The sequence below is a fragment of the Mirounga angustirostris genome, unplaced genomic scaffold (assembly GCF_029215605.1).
Source record: "Mirounga angustirostris isolate CCGP_5_RB_7025 unplaced genomic scaffold, mMirAng1.0.hap1 SCAF_9, whole genome shotgun sequence".
Lineage (NCBI taxonomy): Eukaryota > Metazoa > Chordata > Mammalia > Carnivora > Phocidae > Mirounga > Mirounga angustirostris.
The window spans coordinates 61,663,282-61,679,201 of record NW_026991717.1 but is presented as its reverse complement, the minus strand read 5'-3'; the positions used below and the strand labels follow the sequence as shown (position 1 = coordinate 61,679,201).

At 37.4% G+C, this 15,920-nt stretch overlaps 1 protein-coding gene across 22 annotated transcripts in view; it reads left to right on the top strand.

Moving 5' to 3' along the window:
• The window catches only part of MGA (MAX dimerization protein MGA), a 166,132-nt gene that overhangs the window by 145,582 nt on the left and 4,630 nt on the right, over positions 1-15,920 (top strand). For 14 of the 22 annotated variants that reach the window (XM_064570614.1, XM_064570615.1, XM_064570618.1 and 11 more), the window contains 8 exons: positions 836-1,126; positions 1,311-2,824; positions 6,073-6,203; positions 9,685-9,736; positions 11,972-12,178; positions 13,749-13,860; positions 14,145-14,378; positions 15,444-15,620. In XM_064570614.1, coding sequence (XP_064426684.1) covers positions 836-1,126; positions 1,311-2,824; positions 6,073-6,203; positions 9,685-9,736; positions 11,972-12,178; positions 13,749-13,860; positions 14,145-14,378; positions 15,444-15,620 — 2,718 coding nt within the window. Of the gene's footprint in view, positions 1-835; positions 1,127-1,310; positions 2,825-6,072; positions 6,204-9,684; positions 9,737-11,971; positions 12,179-13,748; positions 13,861-14,144; positions 14,379-15,443; positions 15,621-15,920 lie in introns of those variants that run through there. The other 8 variants (XM_045900298.3, XM_045900305.3, XM_045900300.3 and 5 more) reach the window with 5 other exon arrangements.

Below are 15,920 nucleotides of genomic sequence, written 5' to 3'. Positions count from 1 at the left end.
GTAGATTATTCACACTGTTTTTTTCTATGTCTTCAGTATTTCTAAATATCTCTTCCAAACATTAAAATGGGCCTTTAGGTACTATTAATGGTTTGAAATTTTTTTAAATTCACATCTTCTGCATTAAATTTTTGCTTTTTCTGTTTGTTTTAAAACTGTCTTTTGCCTCTTCCTAACCAGGCTTTATTTCCCTGCTTCTTTGATGTCTCTTAATTTCATTCCATTTTTTGGGGGTATGTATTTTTTTTTCCTTCTGAAAAACAATTTCCACAGATCTTTATGCTTTGGTTATTTGTCAGTGAATTTTAAAAGCCAAGGAGTTTTTTATGCCTCATGATTTTTAGTCCTGGACTTTATCTTACTTGAGTATGACCTGTGAAATGAAGTCTTAATTTTAGTAAACGTTAACAACCTGAATTATAAGGTTGAAGAAGAGAATTTTATCATGAATGATGTTTAACTTTAATGAGAATCCAGATTTAGAGGCCTGCCATATTTTTCATTAGGCAGAGGCATTATCTCTATTTTTAAATGCACCTGTTGACAATTGATGCTTTCTTTTTTTCCTTTCTTTCCTTCCTTCCTTCCTTTCTTTCTTTTTTTACCATTCTAAATGTAAAGTCCTACAATGTCTTGATAATTAGGTTTTAAGATAAATTGTTCTCAGCCATTGGACTATTAAGTAATATATGCTAGAGGTACAGGATTTCACCAACTGTATAATTCAAATTAGAAATTATTTGTAGTGTGGTCAGATCCTGTATCATAATAATTTTTTCCTAACATATATTAAAGGGAAATTCTGATAACTGTGTTTCCATTTCCTGTTTTTCAGAAAATGCCCCTCAGATCCCAGTGGCTACTCCCCAGGTCTCTCCTAACACAGTGAAACGTACTGGACCTCGATTGTTGCTGATTCCAGTGCAGCAAGGTTCTCCTACTCTTAGACCTGTCCCAAACACACAACTTCAGGGGCATCGGATGGTTTTGCAGCCTGTTAGGAGCCCAAGTGGAATGAATCTATTCAGGCATCCTAACGGGCAGATTGTTCAGCTCCTCCCTTTGCACCAGCTTCGAGGCTCTAATACCCAGCCCAGCTTACAGCCTGTTATGTTTCGGAACCCAGGTATAAAATTGGAGATTTTTCTGATGCGTTTTTCTTTTGTGGAGTCATTTGGCCATATGGCATGTTAATACAGTAGGATTTCTTAGTCTCTTAGAGTTAACCTGTCCAAAAAGAAAAGCATACCTTGGGAGTCTTGATACAGGCAGTGATAATTAAAAAGGAAATTTTTTTTTTTTCTTACCAGGTTCTGTGATGGGAATTCGGTTACCCACTCCTTCCAAACCTTCAGAGACTCCATCATCTTCTGCTTCATCCTCTGCTTTCTCTGTTATGAACCCTGTAATTCAGGCTGTTGGGTCGTCTCCACCAGTGAATGTTATCACTCAGGCACCATCATTGCTTTCTTCTGGACCTAGTTTTGTGTCTCAGTCTGGTACATTGACCCTGAGGATTTCCCCTCCTGAACCACAAAGCTTTGCAAGTAAAACAGGCTCCGAAACCAAAATAACTTATAGTTCAGGAGGGCAGCCTGTTGGTACAGCCAGTCTTATTCCTCTCCAGTCTGGTAGTTTTGCTTTGTTGCAGCTCCCTGGACAAAAGCCTGTTCCCAGTTCCATTCTTCAACATGTTGCTTCTCTTCAGATGAAGAGAGAGTCTCAGAGTGCAGACCAGAAAGATGAAACAAGCTTTTTAAAAAGAGAGCAGGATACTAAGAAGGCCCTACAGTCAGAAGGAGAAACTATAGATTCTGAAGCTAATGTAATAAAGCAAAACTCAGGGGCTACTGCCTCAGAAGAAATCCTGCATGATTCTGTGGGAGATGGGGGTGATCATTTAGATGAAGAATCTCTTACAGAAGAGGGTCCTATAACTGTTAAACCTTCTCAGCACTCCTATATCACTGGGTCACGCATAGATGAAGACTATAAAGATGTTGATGAAGAGTATGGGATTAGAAATCATAATAGTTCCAAAGAAAAAGTGACTGTTCTAGAAGTTAAGACCATTTCCAAAAAAGCCAGCAATGTGACAGTCCAAAGTATAAGTAATATACAGCTTAAAAAGCTTGGTGATGTGAAAGTGGAACAGCAGAAAGGATTGGAAAATCCAGAGGAAAAATCAAGTGAATTTCCAATCATCTCTAAGGAAGATAAACTCGAATTATCAGGGAGCAAAGTTGTGGAGCAGCAATCTCTTCCACAGCCAGAGGCCAAGGAAAAGGGATGTGGAGACTCTCTGGAGAAAGACAGTATTAGGGAGAGATGGAGAAAACACCTGAAGGGCCCTCTGACCCAGAAATGTGTTGGAACTTCACAAGAATGCAAGAAAGAGGCAGATGAGCAGTTAATTAAAGAAATAAAGACCTGTCAGGAAAATTCTGATGTGTTTCAACAAGAACAAGGCATCTCTGATCTACTTGGAAAAAGTGGAGCTACTGAAAATGTCAGAGTTTTAAAAACTGAATGTGATTCTTGGAGTAAGATTTCTAGTCCTACAGCCTTCTCCATTGTTCCGAGGAGAGCTACAAAAGGGAGCAGAGGGGAAGGACATTTTCAAGGTCACTTACTGCTGTCAGGAGAACAGATACAACCAAAGCAAGAGAAGAAGGGTGGGCGAAGCAGTGCTGACTTGACTGTTTTGGATTTGGAAGAGGAGGATGAGGAAGATGAGAATGAGAAAACCGATGATTCTATTGATGAGATTGTGGATGTTGTTTCTGACTACCAGAGTGAGGAGGTTGATGATGTAGAAAAGGTGGTGAGCCCATTTTTGTTGTGACTGAAACCTCAAGAATTTAAAATGATTTATTAGAGACAGTAGCTACTGATCTTCCAGAAGATCACTAAGACCTGATGCATTGATTTGGATGCCTAGGTTTAGATCATGATTAAATGACTTTGTAGTTTTTAGGCTATGTCAGTCAGGTAACATTTATTGAGCTTATATTGTTCTTTGAGACTTGCCTGCTCTTACTGAAAGGCTGGCTCATGCCTTTGGGGGATAGATGCTTGAGAGTTCCTTTCAAGTTAGGTTTTAAAAAAGAAATCCTGAAACTCCTACTCCTATTTGTTCTCATTTTTTTTTGTTTGTTTGTTTTTTTGGACATTTTCTGTGTGAAGTGGTTATAGCCTATCTGGTAGATATATAAAAAACAGGGAATGGGTGACCTTAGAACTAGAGGAGAACTTACTGCTTACATTTAGAGAGATGTTTCTCTTTTTGGAGAAAAATGGAAAATACCATTTAATATTTTATTATCACCCTGCCCTAAGTTGCTTTTAAATTATTTCCTAAAATTAGTTTCTAGAGTTTATGTTTTAAACTTTGGTTATCTTCCTTTGTAATGTGACCTTTATAATTTTTACAAAAATTTTTTCTGAAGCCGTTTTTTGTAGACTTCCTATTTAAGGTTGTAACCCTATCTAAGTGAGAAACAGATATAGGGCAGGAGTTGGACAAACTTTTTTTGTAAAGGGCTGGATTGTTAACATTTTAGACTTTGCAGGCTGGATGGCTTGCTGTTGCAACTGCTCAGTTGCCGTTATAGTGTGAGAGCAGCCATAAACAATAGTAAGTGAAAGAGTGTGGCTGTGTTCCAGTAAAACTTTTATTTATGAAAACAGGTTGCAGGCTGTGGTTTGCTGACACCTGACAATGGGGTTTGATGTAAAACATAAGGAGATTGTAGCCAGCTGCCTGTAGGGTGCCCTCAAATCTAAATTGTGTCCCTCTCACTAGGAGCAGATAATGTGGCCCTCTGGTGATTGTCATGCAGTTCTCACTTCCATGAGATTCAGTCTCTGTGTTATCTGGTCCTTCTCTGTTTTGTTTTGTTTTTTTAAGATTTTATTTATTTGACAGAGACACAGCGAGAGAGGAAACAAGCAGGGGGAGCGGGAGAGGGAGAAGCAGGCTTCCCGCGGAGCAGGGAGCCCGATGCGGGGCTCGATCCCAGGACCCTGGGATCATGACCTGAGCAGAAGGCAGATGCTTAACGACTGAGCCACCCAGGCGCCCCTGGTCCTTCTCTGTTAATGCCTAACTGCCTTACACAGATAAAATATAACAGAAAGATTAGTATTTTAAAACTCTAAAATGTTTAAATATTCCAATGTTCCTGTGTTGGTTATTTCTCTACCTCATTGTCTCATTTGTAAAATGAGGATCTAGCTCTACTGTTAGATGATTTTATATACATTTGCCTTATATTCTGTCTGTAGCCTCATCCTTTTTGAGGACAGATACCTGTGGGTAGCTGAAGAATCTGAATTCATTGAGTTTAAGAGTTAGATTGCAGATCTTCTGCTTTTTGCAGAATCTCCCATTGTAAGTCAGCTTGGGTAAGCATCAGACCAAAGACAGTCCAACTTTAAAACCAGTGAAAACTGTTGCTGTCAGTAGAACTGACTTAACAGAAGCTTTGAAGTGTCTTAATCAAGGGTGACATTGCTTGAATTTCCTAATAGGGAATCTGACATACAAGGTACAGTGACCTTTTTAAAAGTACGGGCATTATATTAAATGAACTCTAAAAACTAAATTCTACATTGTATTTCTGTACCTGTCCGACGTGTGATATTTTTGTGCATGTGATTAGCATTATACTGGAATAGTGTAAGGAAGGTAGTGAGTAGCCTCTTTAATTTAAATCTTGTATTGTGAAGTTTATTGGATATTATTTATAAAGCCTGCAGTTAAAGCCATGCTGTAGGCAGACATTCTTTGGTTTAAATACCATAAAGAATCTACCTACATTATAATTTAGACTCTTTAGATTCTGTCAGGACTCTGTTGATTTAGCTTCCTAGAGTTAATATATATTGTTCACATTGTTTAAATTAAATAGACATTGTTTAAATTGGGGACCAAGGGGAAAAAAAATAAATTGGGGACCATAATTGATGGCTTGCATTCAGTGTCTATCAGCCTTATGGAACCTATAAGTCATGGGGGTAAGTAATTTTTCCATCACGTTTAAACAGAATTAATAAGGTGATTGGGATGCTTCATTTTAAGTTGTGCCTCTCAGGTATAGTACTATTATAAACAGATAACATATTCCCAGTTTAGTTTCTGGCATAGTAAACACTACTTTTAAAGGTGGACTTAAATATATCTACATATTCCATAATTTGTATATTCTACTGTTTACATAAAATAATAGTGAGTTTCCATAATAGGTGCTCAATAAATGCTCACTGGTTGACTTTTTTAAAGATTGTAGATTTTAGAGAGCGTGCGCATGAGTGGAGGAGGAACAGAGGGAGAGGGACAAGCAGACTCTGCGCTGAGCATGAAGCCCAGTGTGGGGCCTGATCTCACAACTCTGAGATCATGACCTGAGCTGAAATCAAGAGTTGGTCGCTCAACCGACTGAGCCACCCAGGCGGCCCAACTTTATTACTATTTTTTTTAATGTACAGTAAAGCAAGTACAGTAAGCTTGGGCTTTTTTTGATACCTGAAATTCTTCAGAAGCTTTCCTTGTGTGGGATTAAGAGGCTTAGAGGACTGACTCTGGGCTGTATTCTGTTTTCATATCTGCCTTGAGTTTGTTTTTGTGGGTGTGCAATAAGGGGTTAGCCATGAAGCATTCTTAAAATAGAACCTGAATTTTTTTCCTCTCCCCCTACCCATTCACCAAATTTTACTTTACTGCTATTTAATCTTAAGATTTATGAAGCTTTAATATATTTGTACCTGAGTTTTGTCCACTAGAAGTAACACCTGAAGCATATACAGCCCTCTGGGGACTCTGTTCAGTCTAGTGATGTCTGTTCTGTATGTATCTATGATTTTTAATGTAGTGCTTGGTTGTTAGCTCTAACCATATGTTGTCTTCATAACTAATTCCTTCTTATGATGAAGAAGTTTAGGATCATCAGTATTTATGGTGTAAAATCAATGTTTGGCCCTGGTTGGTTTTATAAAGGGAACATTTGGTTGAAAAGTTTAGGTGTGTTTGCTTCCCAATACTTTATTTACTGTTGGAATGCTTTATTTCAGAATAACTGTGTAGAATACATTGAGGATGATGAGGAACAGGTGGACATTGAGACTGTGGAAGAGCTCTCTGAGGAAATTAATGTTGCCCACATGAAGACCACAGCTGCCCAAACACAGACTTTCAAACAGCCGTAAGTCTTACTTTGTCTTTGGAGTTTTGTGACCATATACAAAATTAAATGTTCTGTTTAGGAGCTCTGGATAACTGACCTGGTTTCTTTATTCCTCTAGCTTTTTTCTGATTAGTAGAGGAAGAGGGAGCTGGAATTCAGAGGTAATTAACTTGCCTTGGTTATTGCTAGACGACCACGTGTGAATGTGAATAACCTATGCTTTTGGAGCCTGACACATGGGTATTAAAATATTAGTTTTGTTTGTAGCTGTTTAACCTCGGGGCAAGTCTTTGAGTCTTAGATTCTTTACCTGTGAAATGAGGAAAATGCCCCTAATTTGCGACTAGGGTAACTGACACAAGTGGACTACTCAACAGAAGTTAGTTCCTTTATCTTTTAAGAATAGACATTAAATTCTAAATTTGGTTACTTTACTGGTTAAACAGTTGAGATACAGTTGGGAAACTTTTATGTGTTCACAGATGGTGAGATGAAAATAGAGTATGATGACTTGGTCAGGAAAATTTATTCCATTTTTTGTGTTAGTAAGCCTTGTATTGATTAGGGATTGGGGTGTGAGAGGTTGATGGAAGTAAGGTAGGAGTCCTTATTTTGTGCCAGACTTTGTGCTTTTCCTGTTACCTCATTAATCACCATGTAAAACAGCAGTGAGTTGAGAAAGAGTAATTCTTCATCCCTGATGATGCTGAGAAAGTCTCAGGATGGGGACATAGGTCTAATTTTCTTCATTCCAGAGCTATTTGGAGGCTACTTCAGCTGCCTATTGGTTAAGGTTGAAAGAGTTTAAATCTTGTGACAATGTAATTAATTAGACAAGGTTAGCAGTATCGCTGGATATACTAAAGTTGATTTTTCTAAACAGCAACAAACAAAAAATACCATTTATAATAGTAACAGAATAGTAACAAAAAAAAACGTGTTTGGGATTATTAACAAAAGCTGTGTAAAACTTTTATAAAAAGTTTACCGTGTGACATTGAAGATCATTTCAATAAATGGAAAGATACCATCTTAATGGGCTGGAATAATAAAGGGCCAAAAATAACACACAAAGAGCACACATTGTAAAGGAACAGATTGTTAAACATTTAAAAATTTTCTGTCACTACACCATGAAAACTGAAAAGGCAAACTTATACTGTAAGGAAAATATTTGCATACATGTTTGACAAAGGATTATTATCAAGGAAATAAAATAATTCTTTAAGTCAGTGAGAAAAAGATGATGGAGTAGATAAATATGTAATGGATATCACAGGCAGTTCACTGAAGAGGAAACCTGGATGGCCAGTAAACACATACAAATTTGTTTAACCTCACACAAGTATTTGGGGATATACAAATTGAACCACAGTGACTTCATTAATTCACATACATAAGATTGGCAAAAGTTGTGATTTCTTTTTTTTTTTTTTTTAATTTTTAAAAAAAGTTGTGATTTCTGATGGGACTATTGTGTCTAGTTGTGGAGCAACGGGAACATACTGCAGGTGGGGGTATAAATTGTTAGCACCACTTTGGAGAGTAGTGTGATATGACTGAAGTTGACTTCCATACCTTTCTTCCACCCAGAAATTCCACTCCTAGGTATATGTATCCTGGAAAAGTTCACACATATGTACAAGGGGCCATGTATGGGACTATACATTGCAGTATTGTTTGCCATTGAGAATATTTGGAAACAACCTAAACAATTATTAGAATTCTGAAAAATAAATTTTGGAAATTTCACACTTCGGAACACTATATAGCAGTTAAAATGATTGAACTAGAACTGTGTCTTTCAATATCTCAGATACAATGTTGAGTGAAATCAGATGAAGAAAGATACACTATAATAATATTTAGGGGTAGGGGCGCCTGGGTGGCTCAGTTGTTAAGCGTCTGTCTGCCTTTGGCTCAGGTCATGATCCCAGGGTCCTGGGATCGAGCCCTGCATCAGGCTACCTGCTCAGCGGGAAGCCTGCTTCTCCTTCTCCCACTCCCCCTGCTTGTGTTTCCTCTCTCACTGTGTCTCTCTCTGTCAAATAAATAAAATAAAAACTTAAAAAAAAAAATAATGTTTAGGGGCACCTGGGTGGCTCAGTTGTTAAGCATCTGCCTTTGGCTCTGGTCATGATCCCAGGGTCCTGGCATCGAGCCCTGCATCGGGCTCCCTGCTCCGTGGGAAGCCTGCTTCTCCCTCTCCCACTCCCCCTGCTTGCATTCCCTCTCTCGCTGTGTCTCTCTGTCAAATAAATAAAATCTTTAATATATACACAACACACACATACAATGTTTAAACTGCTACATAATATTTTCTGTTTAGGGATGCATACATTCCTAGTAAAACTGCAAAGATACGCATGGTAAAAACTCATTTTGGGGGCACCCAAGGTGGCTCAGTTGGTTAAGCCTCCAACTCTTGATTTTGGCTCAGGTCATGATCTCAGGGTCGTGAAAACGAGCCCCATATTGGGCTCTGCGCTCAGCAGTGAGGCTCTTTGAGATTGTCTCTCTCCCTCTGCCCCTCCCCTCCGCTTGTGCGTGCTCTCTCCCCCCTCTCTCAAAATAAATAAATCTTAAAAAAAGAAAAGAAAACCCTCATTTTGAGAATGTTCACCTATGAGAAGGAAGAGAGGAAGGAAATGTGATCGGGTGGGCTGCACATAGATCTCCTGTGTTTTTTGATGAATGCATAAAGAAGATGTGTGTGGTTGTATTCCACACACAATGGAATATTCCTCAGCCATCAAAAAGAATGAAATCTTGCCATTTACAACCACATGGATGGAGCTAGAGTGTATTATGCTAAGTGAAATAAGTCAGTCAGAGAAAGACAAATACCATATGATTCCACTCATGTGTGGGATTTAAGAAACAAAACAGATGAACATATGGGGGGGGGAAGGAAAGAGAGGGAAACCATAAGAGACTCTTACAGAACATACTGAGCCTGGTTGGGGGGGAGGGGTTGGTGGTGGTGGTGATGAGGGAGGGAGGTGAGGGGTGATGGAGGGAGGCTAGATGGGTGATGGATATTAAAGAGGGCATTGGTATGATGAGCACTGGGTGTTGTATGTAAGTGATGAATCACTGAATTTACTCCTGAAACCAATATTGCACTGTGTGTTAACTAAGTAGAATTTAAATAAAAATTTGAAATGGAAAAAAAGATTTCTTGTATATTTGAGATGTTTTATTTCTCGAGCTACGTGGTAGGCACCCAGATGTTCATTATATATTTTGTTTAAACAGTGTTGTATATATGAAATATTTCATGATTGAAAAAGTAATTTGCAGTTTTAGGGACTATTTGAATACTTAGTGAAAAAAGTATACTATTGAAATAAATCATATTGCCCCATATCAGACCTTGGCAAAAAGAAGCTGGTTATACTTTTAAACAGTTTGGGATGGTTTTGTTTAGTGTAGCTGTGAAATAGGTCTTGGGTTTTTGAATTTCAGTAAGACATTGGAAAATATTGTCTTTACCTAGGTGCCGTACCCATATCTCTGCAGATGAAAAAGCTGCTGAAAGGAGTCGAAAGGTATTTACAATATATTTAATGACAATTACTCATTTAACTAAATTGATAACATTTGTCATTAGGGTTTAAAATAACATTCGTTGTATTAGTTATGACTAATACAGGCTATTTTTGCCAGTGAGTTAATATAATTAGCTTTTTTTCTTAATGAAATTATACTATTAAAATGTTTTCCCCCCCCCTCTTAACTCTCTACTGCTAAATATTAGAATACTTTAGAAGAATTAAAATGGGTACAGAGTTGATGAAAACAGATGTGCTTATTTGAAAACTAATCCTATATTCTAATTGTGTGATGTGAAAAAAGGCTGGCATTCTTTCTTGTCTAGGCTCATGATTTTCAGTGACCTAAAGAATTAATTATTCTCTGAATGATGGCTAGCAATTCAAGAAGCCATTAAATTATGAGCCCTCTTAGATTTTCTTGATGTATTTAAATGTATGATGTCGTGGCACCATAATTAAGCAAGGGTTTTTTTCCCCTTATCCTTAGGCTAAGCATGGAAGAGAGTTTGGTTGTTTAAACCATTTTCCACTTAAAAACAGTGATGGAGATGGGGTTGAGATGGAGAGTGGTATTCAAGCCTTTTCAAAAACCACTGGGTGATTAGTTTGGGTTTGGTCTGGTTTTGGATGGTACATATTTACATGATTGTAATCATTTTGCATATATCACTATATTTTTTCATTCATCCTAAAACATTTTTCAGATGTAAGAATTTTCATAATAGCTTATATACACAAGCCACTGTTTTGTACCCTAATTATTACATGCAAATCATTTGTAGCGTCTTACTATAATTAAACTTGGTATTAATTTTCTATCTTGTATCTTTTATTTTCTCATACTGTATTAATGCACAATGAGTTTGACTTTAGAAAGACAGTGATTTTATATAAGAGTTTTGGGGTACTATCTGGGTTTGATAAAGGCCAACAGTGTCAAAAAAAAAAAGCAGAAACATTAGAGAGGGAAAAACACAAAACCAAGAAACTGTAGAAGACAGGGAATATAATTATGACTCGCTTTGTATGAGTAGTATTCACATTGTCTTGATTTAAGGTAGCCACTGTTAATGATTTTTTTCAAGTTTTCATAATCTGTGAATAAAGTATGGAAGACTTGCAGTCTTGAAAAATGTGTAAGTACAAATGACAAATTGGGAGGTGAAAGAGGGAAGAAGAAATGAAGGATACGAGTGCTGATATCCTCATTTTACAAAGAGATACTGTGTTGATGAAATGAAAAATTGATACAGAATTATATTCAAGTTGCAAAGGGATCAATATAAGAATTAAAATTAATGACATGTCTGTATTAGGAAGAATGTGAGATGTTAGTGATGTGAGCTAAGTCTTCTGCATAGCAGGAAGCAGATAGCATTGAAAATGGAGAAGAATAAGCTTAATATTACTGTTTTTTACTTAGAATATAGATTTAAGAACCAGAAGAAGCCTCTAAAAGAATGTGGTTGTTTTTAAGGATCCAGGTACAAATGTAGGGCACAGTTGGTTTTTATGATAAGCTCTTCAAATATTTATATTTAAAACCCTGTGTGCATCTATTATTACTATTTTTTTTTTTTTTTAAGTAAGTAATTTTTTAAAGTGAAAGAGAGTAACAGAAAGAAGCCTAAGGCATACTGAGGGTCAAGAAAGGCTTCTCTGGAAAAATGCAAAGTTTGACTTTTAAATGTTAAGTTTTGGAGGATAGGATGGGAGGGATAGGTTCAGGCAACAGTTCATAATGGCAGGGTGGTGTGAGATTGCATAGTGGGTTTTGTAAACTTCTAGCACTTTGGAATGGTTGGAGAGAATGGTGATTTAGGAAGAGAGGAGGTTGATCCTTTACCAATTGTAAAAGGTCTTAAAGCAGTTAAAAATTTTAAACCTGTTTTCCATCAATTAAGATTCTGTTGAAATTTTTCATGTAATTTGTGTCATGAAAACAAGTTTTAATAGTAAATTTTATGGATAACCTTTTGTTAGATTTCCCTCTTCAAATTCTTCCTCATTTGAGAACCACTGAAATTTGAGCTGGGAAGTGATTTACACTGTTGGTTACTAGATTGGAGGAAGGATAGACTGAAAGTAAGATGACCAATATCAAGAGGTTGTTAAAATAGTCCAGACAGAAAACAGTAGATACCTGGTATGGAACAGTGCCATTTGGGTTGGAGGTAGAGGGCAGGTACAAATGAAAGATAATTAGGTGGCAATCTTTTGTTTGGATAGGCTCCACCAGTTCCTCTGAAACTGAAGCCTGATTACTGGAGTGAAAAACTCCAAAAAGAAGCAGAAGCTTTTGCTTATTATCGCAGGACACACACTGCCAATGAGCGTCGTCGGCGTGGTGAAATGAGGGATCTCTTTGAGAAATTGAAGATCACATTGGGATTGCTGCATTCTTCCAAGGTTTCCAAAAGTCTCATTCTCACTAGGGTAAGTGTTCTCTGTAAGTGACCCACAAATAAGAATTTGACTAAGAGAATCTTCTAGAGATACTATGAGAAAGAGAATCATCACCCTAAGAGGGACAATGAAGTAGAGCTTATGTTTTAACATCTGAATATGGACTAGTGAACACCCAACAAATCTCTTAAGGGGAAAAGCCCTCATGTTGAGTCAGAGTAGTTTATTTAAAGTCAAGTTCTTAACCAGCCGAGCTATATTTACTTCAGATTAAGTCAGAAACTCCGGTTAGCTCTATTTACCACAATCTCTGTATGTTGGTGTTCTCCATAGCACTTAGGATAATTTACCACAGTGAAAAGCACAACATAAGTGATACTTTAACATAGTTTGAACAGTTGCCAGTCATTTTATTTATTTATTTTTTATTTTTAGATGTATTATTTATTTTAGAGAGAGAGTGGGGAGGGGCAGAGGGAGAGGCAGAGAGAGTCTTAAGCAGACTGTGTGCTGAACTCAGAGTCCGACACGGGGCTTGATCTCACGAACCTGAGATCACAACCTGTCCTGAAACCAAGAATTGGATGGTTAACTGTGCCACTCAGGTGCCCCTAGAATAGTTTACCACAGTGAAAAGCACAACATAAGTGATATACTTATATATACTTATATATTTTAATGTTTCTGATTTTTTTTTTTTAAGATTTTATTTGTGTGTATGAGAGAGAGAGGGCATAAGCAGGCGGAACAGCAGGTAGAGGGAGAAGCAAGCAGGCTCCCTGCTGAGCAAGGAGTCTGAGGTGGGACTTGATCCCAGGACCCTGGGATCATGACCTGAGCAGAAGGCAGACGCTTAGCCGACTGAGCCACCCAGGTGGCCCACATAAGTGATATTTTAACATAGTTTTTAACAGTTGCCAGTCATTTTAAAAGGAAATCTGAAATATCTAAGGTAGTTTCATTTAAATTGCTTTTAAGTAGAAGTTGGAGGAGTACAAGGCAAGCATTCATATCCGTCTAGAACATAGTTATTTCAACCAGATTTTACTTAGACTAGTAGGAGGTGATTTTAAAGTTGATTATTAAAATCTAAGCAGAGTAAAATGTCTTGTATCTCCTTGTAGTAGTAGAAACACCTGTGAAACACTCAGTGATGCTCTTTGGAAATAATCATGTTCCTTAGAAGTAAAGCCAGAACACCTCCTACAGTTTAACAAATAATAGTTTCTGAAGCATTAAGAATTGTTTTAAATGACATATAAAGTTTTCTAAAGTATTAGATTAAAATTTTTTCATTGAAGAAATTGTATAGGCCTTACTTGTTTTTATTATTTATTTATTTATTTTTAAAGATTTTATTTATTTATTTGAGAGAATGGGAGAGAGAGAGAGAGCTTGAGATGGGGGAGGGTCAGAGGGAGAAGCAGACTCTCCCCGCTGAGCAGGGAGCCCGATGCGGGGCTCGATCCCGGGACTCCAGGATCATGACCTGAGCTGAAGGCAGTCACTTAACCAACTGAGCCACCCAGGCGCCCCGAGGCCTTACCTGTTTTTAGAAAAGAGCAAATCAATTCACATGATACTAATTTTTTGTTCTTAGGCATTCAGCGAAATTCAGGGACTAACAGATCAGGCAGACAAGCTGATAGGACAGAAAAATCTTCTGACTCGAAAACGGAATGTTTTGATACGGAAAGTCTCATCTCTTTCAGGTGAGATACGTGAATAATCTCTGGTAAAAAGAGTATAATACAACATCTTTAGTGAGGAGAAATCCTCAGTTAGACTTTACAGATACTTCTTAGTTTATGGCTTGGTTCCCAGAGTTTACAGTTACCTTTTGATTGGGTGGGGCGTTTCCTCTGGATTATAATCACTCTTGCCTTCCATAGTTTTGGGGAATATAGTTAAATCAACTGAATTTCAGTTGACTCTATTTCTCATTATTATGTGGGGTTATATAAAGGGTGACAGTTTATTCCCTATCAACCTATAGGTAAGACAGAAGAAGTGGTCCTGAAGAAGCTAGAGTATATTTATGCAAAACAACAAGCACTAGAGGCACAAAAAAGAAAAAAGAAGATGGGATCAGATGAGTTTGATGTGTCTCCCAGAACTAGCAAACAGCAGGAAGGATCTTCTGCATCATCTGTAGATCTTGGACAGATGTTTATAAATAACAGGAAGGGGAAACCTTTGATTCTTTCCAGAAAAAGAGACCAGGCCACAGGTAGGAGGGACATTTTTTGCTTTCCTTAATGTAGGTGAACATGAGTTTAGTTCAGTGGAGTGAGTCTTCTCTTGGCTGTAATTTTAGATTTAATTAAATGAATTAAAGATGGGTTGTATAAAAAGAATATTAAGTACATTAGATTTTAGTTTCTAGCTTTACACACTCAAGCAGATCTTAAGAAGTTACCAGTTATGGTAACATGTAAGACCTACTTTTGATAGCAGTCATGTTATTCTAATGTTACAGTGAATATTTTTTTTTTAAGCTGCCATCCTTTCATACTTTATACCCAAGCTCTTGATTTCCCTGCAGTTTTGCTCATGAGTTGAGTTGTCTTGCGGAGACAAATAAATTGGAATTTAAAAAAAATTCAATTTTGTTGAGTCAGACTCCGTATTTTCATCAGATTGCCTATCAGTGAATTGCTGTTAAGGAACAAAGTAAATTGGTTTTAAGTTATTGTTCTCTCCTATCTTGATTTTGGAAGTGAGGCCTTGTTGCTTTTATATTACTTGTTTTTATCCTTAGAGAATAGTGTATCCTCTTTTACTCTTCGGGTTGCCCAGTGTATGAACCAGGAAATCTAAGAAAGTACTGAGGGATACTAAAATATGAGTTAGTTTTAACTTCGCTAAGAAGGGATTTTAATGATCGTTTAATCCACCTCATTTCATAGATGGAGAAACAAAGTTTGAGGGCTAGAAACTTGTACTTTGTTAGAGGTGTATAAGAAAAGCCTGTCTGGGGATAGAATTGTGCATGCCTTCATTTAGATTCACTATCAAGACTGTTGGAACTATTCCATTGAAAAAGTGGTTGCATGTTGAGTTTTCCTCAACATAAGTTCTGTCCCTTAGGAGAATCAGTGGACAGGTAACCCGTTAGGCAGTGACAAGTGGTTCAAAAAGTAAATTCCAAGTTGAGGTTCCCTAACTAATTTGAAATTTACTTCTTGCCTTTTAAGTCAAGAGTGTGGTTTTAGGGATATCTCCCAGACTCCTAGGTTATACCAGCATAATTGAAGACCTTTTATCCCTAACTTATTTCTTATTTTCTTTACAGAAAATACCTCCCCCTCTAACACTCCACATACCGCTGCCAACATCGTGATGACTCCGCAAGGGCAGTTGCTCACCTTAAAAGGTCCTTTATTCTCAGGACCAGTGGTAACTGTTTCTCCTGCTCTCTTGGAAGCAGATCTGAAGCCTCAAGTTGCTACCAGTGCTGTGGCTCAGTCAGGTATGTTGTTATAAGTGTTGTCCTCTCTGGGTGGTGAAAAAGAGTTATCCCTGGTATCTCACTGTGACAGAGAAAGCCTTTGAATGTGTTCTGTAATGATAAAGATCTCTTCTATTTGCATTTTCCTTGGAAAGAGATGACCCTCTTTTTATAACATGTTTGGCTCTATTGATTTTTTTTTTAAACATGGGATTGGGAACTATTTTGTGAGTTTTAGTTATTTCTAAGTAGGAAAAACATTGTAAACAAACGAAAGTAAAAGGAAGATGAGTCATTGTTTTAGGTTTTGGTGTTAATAAA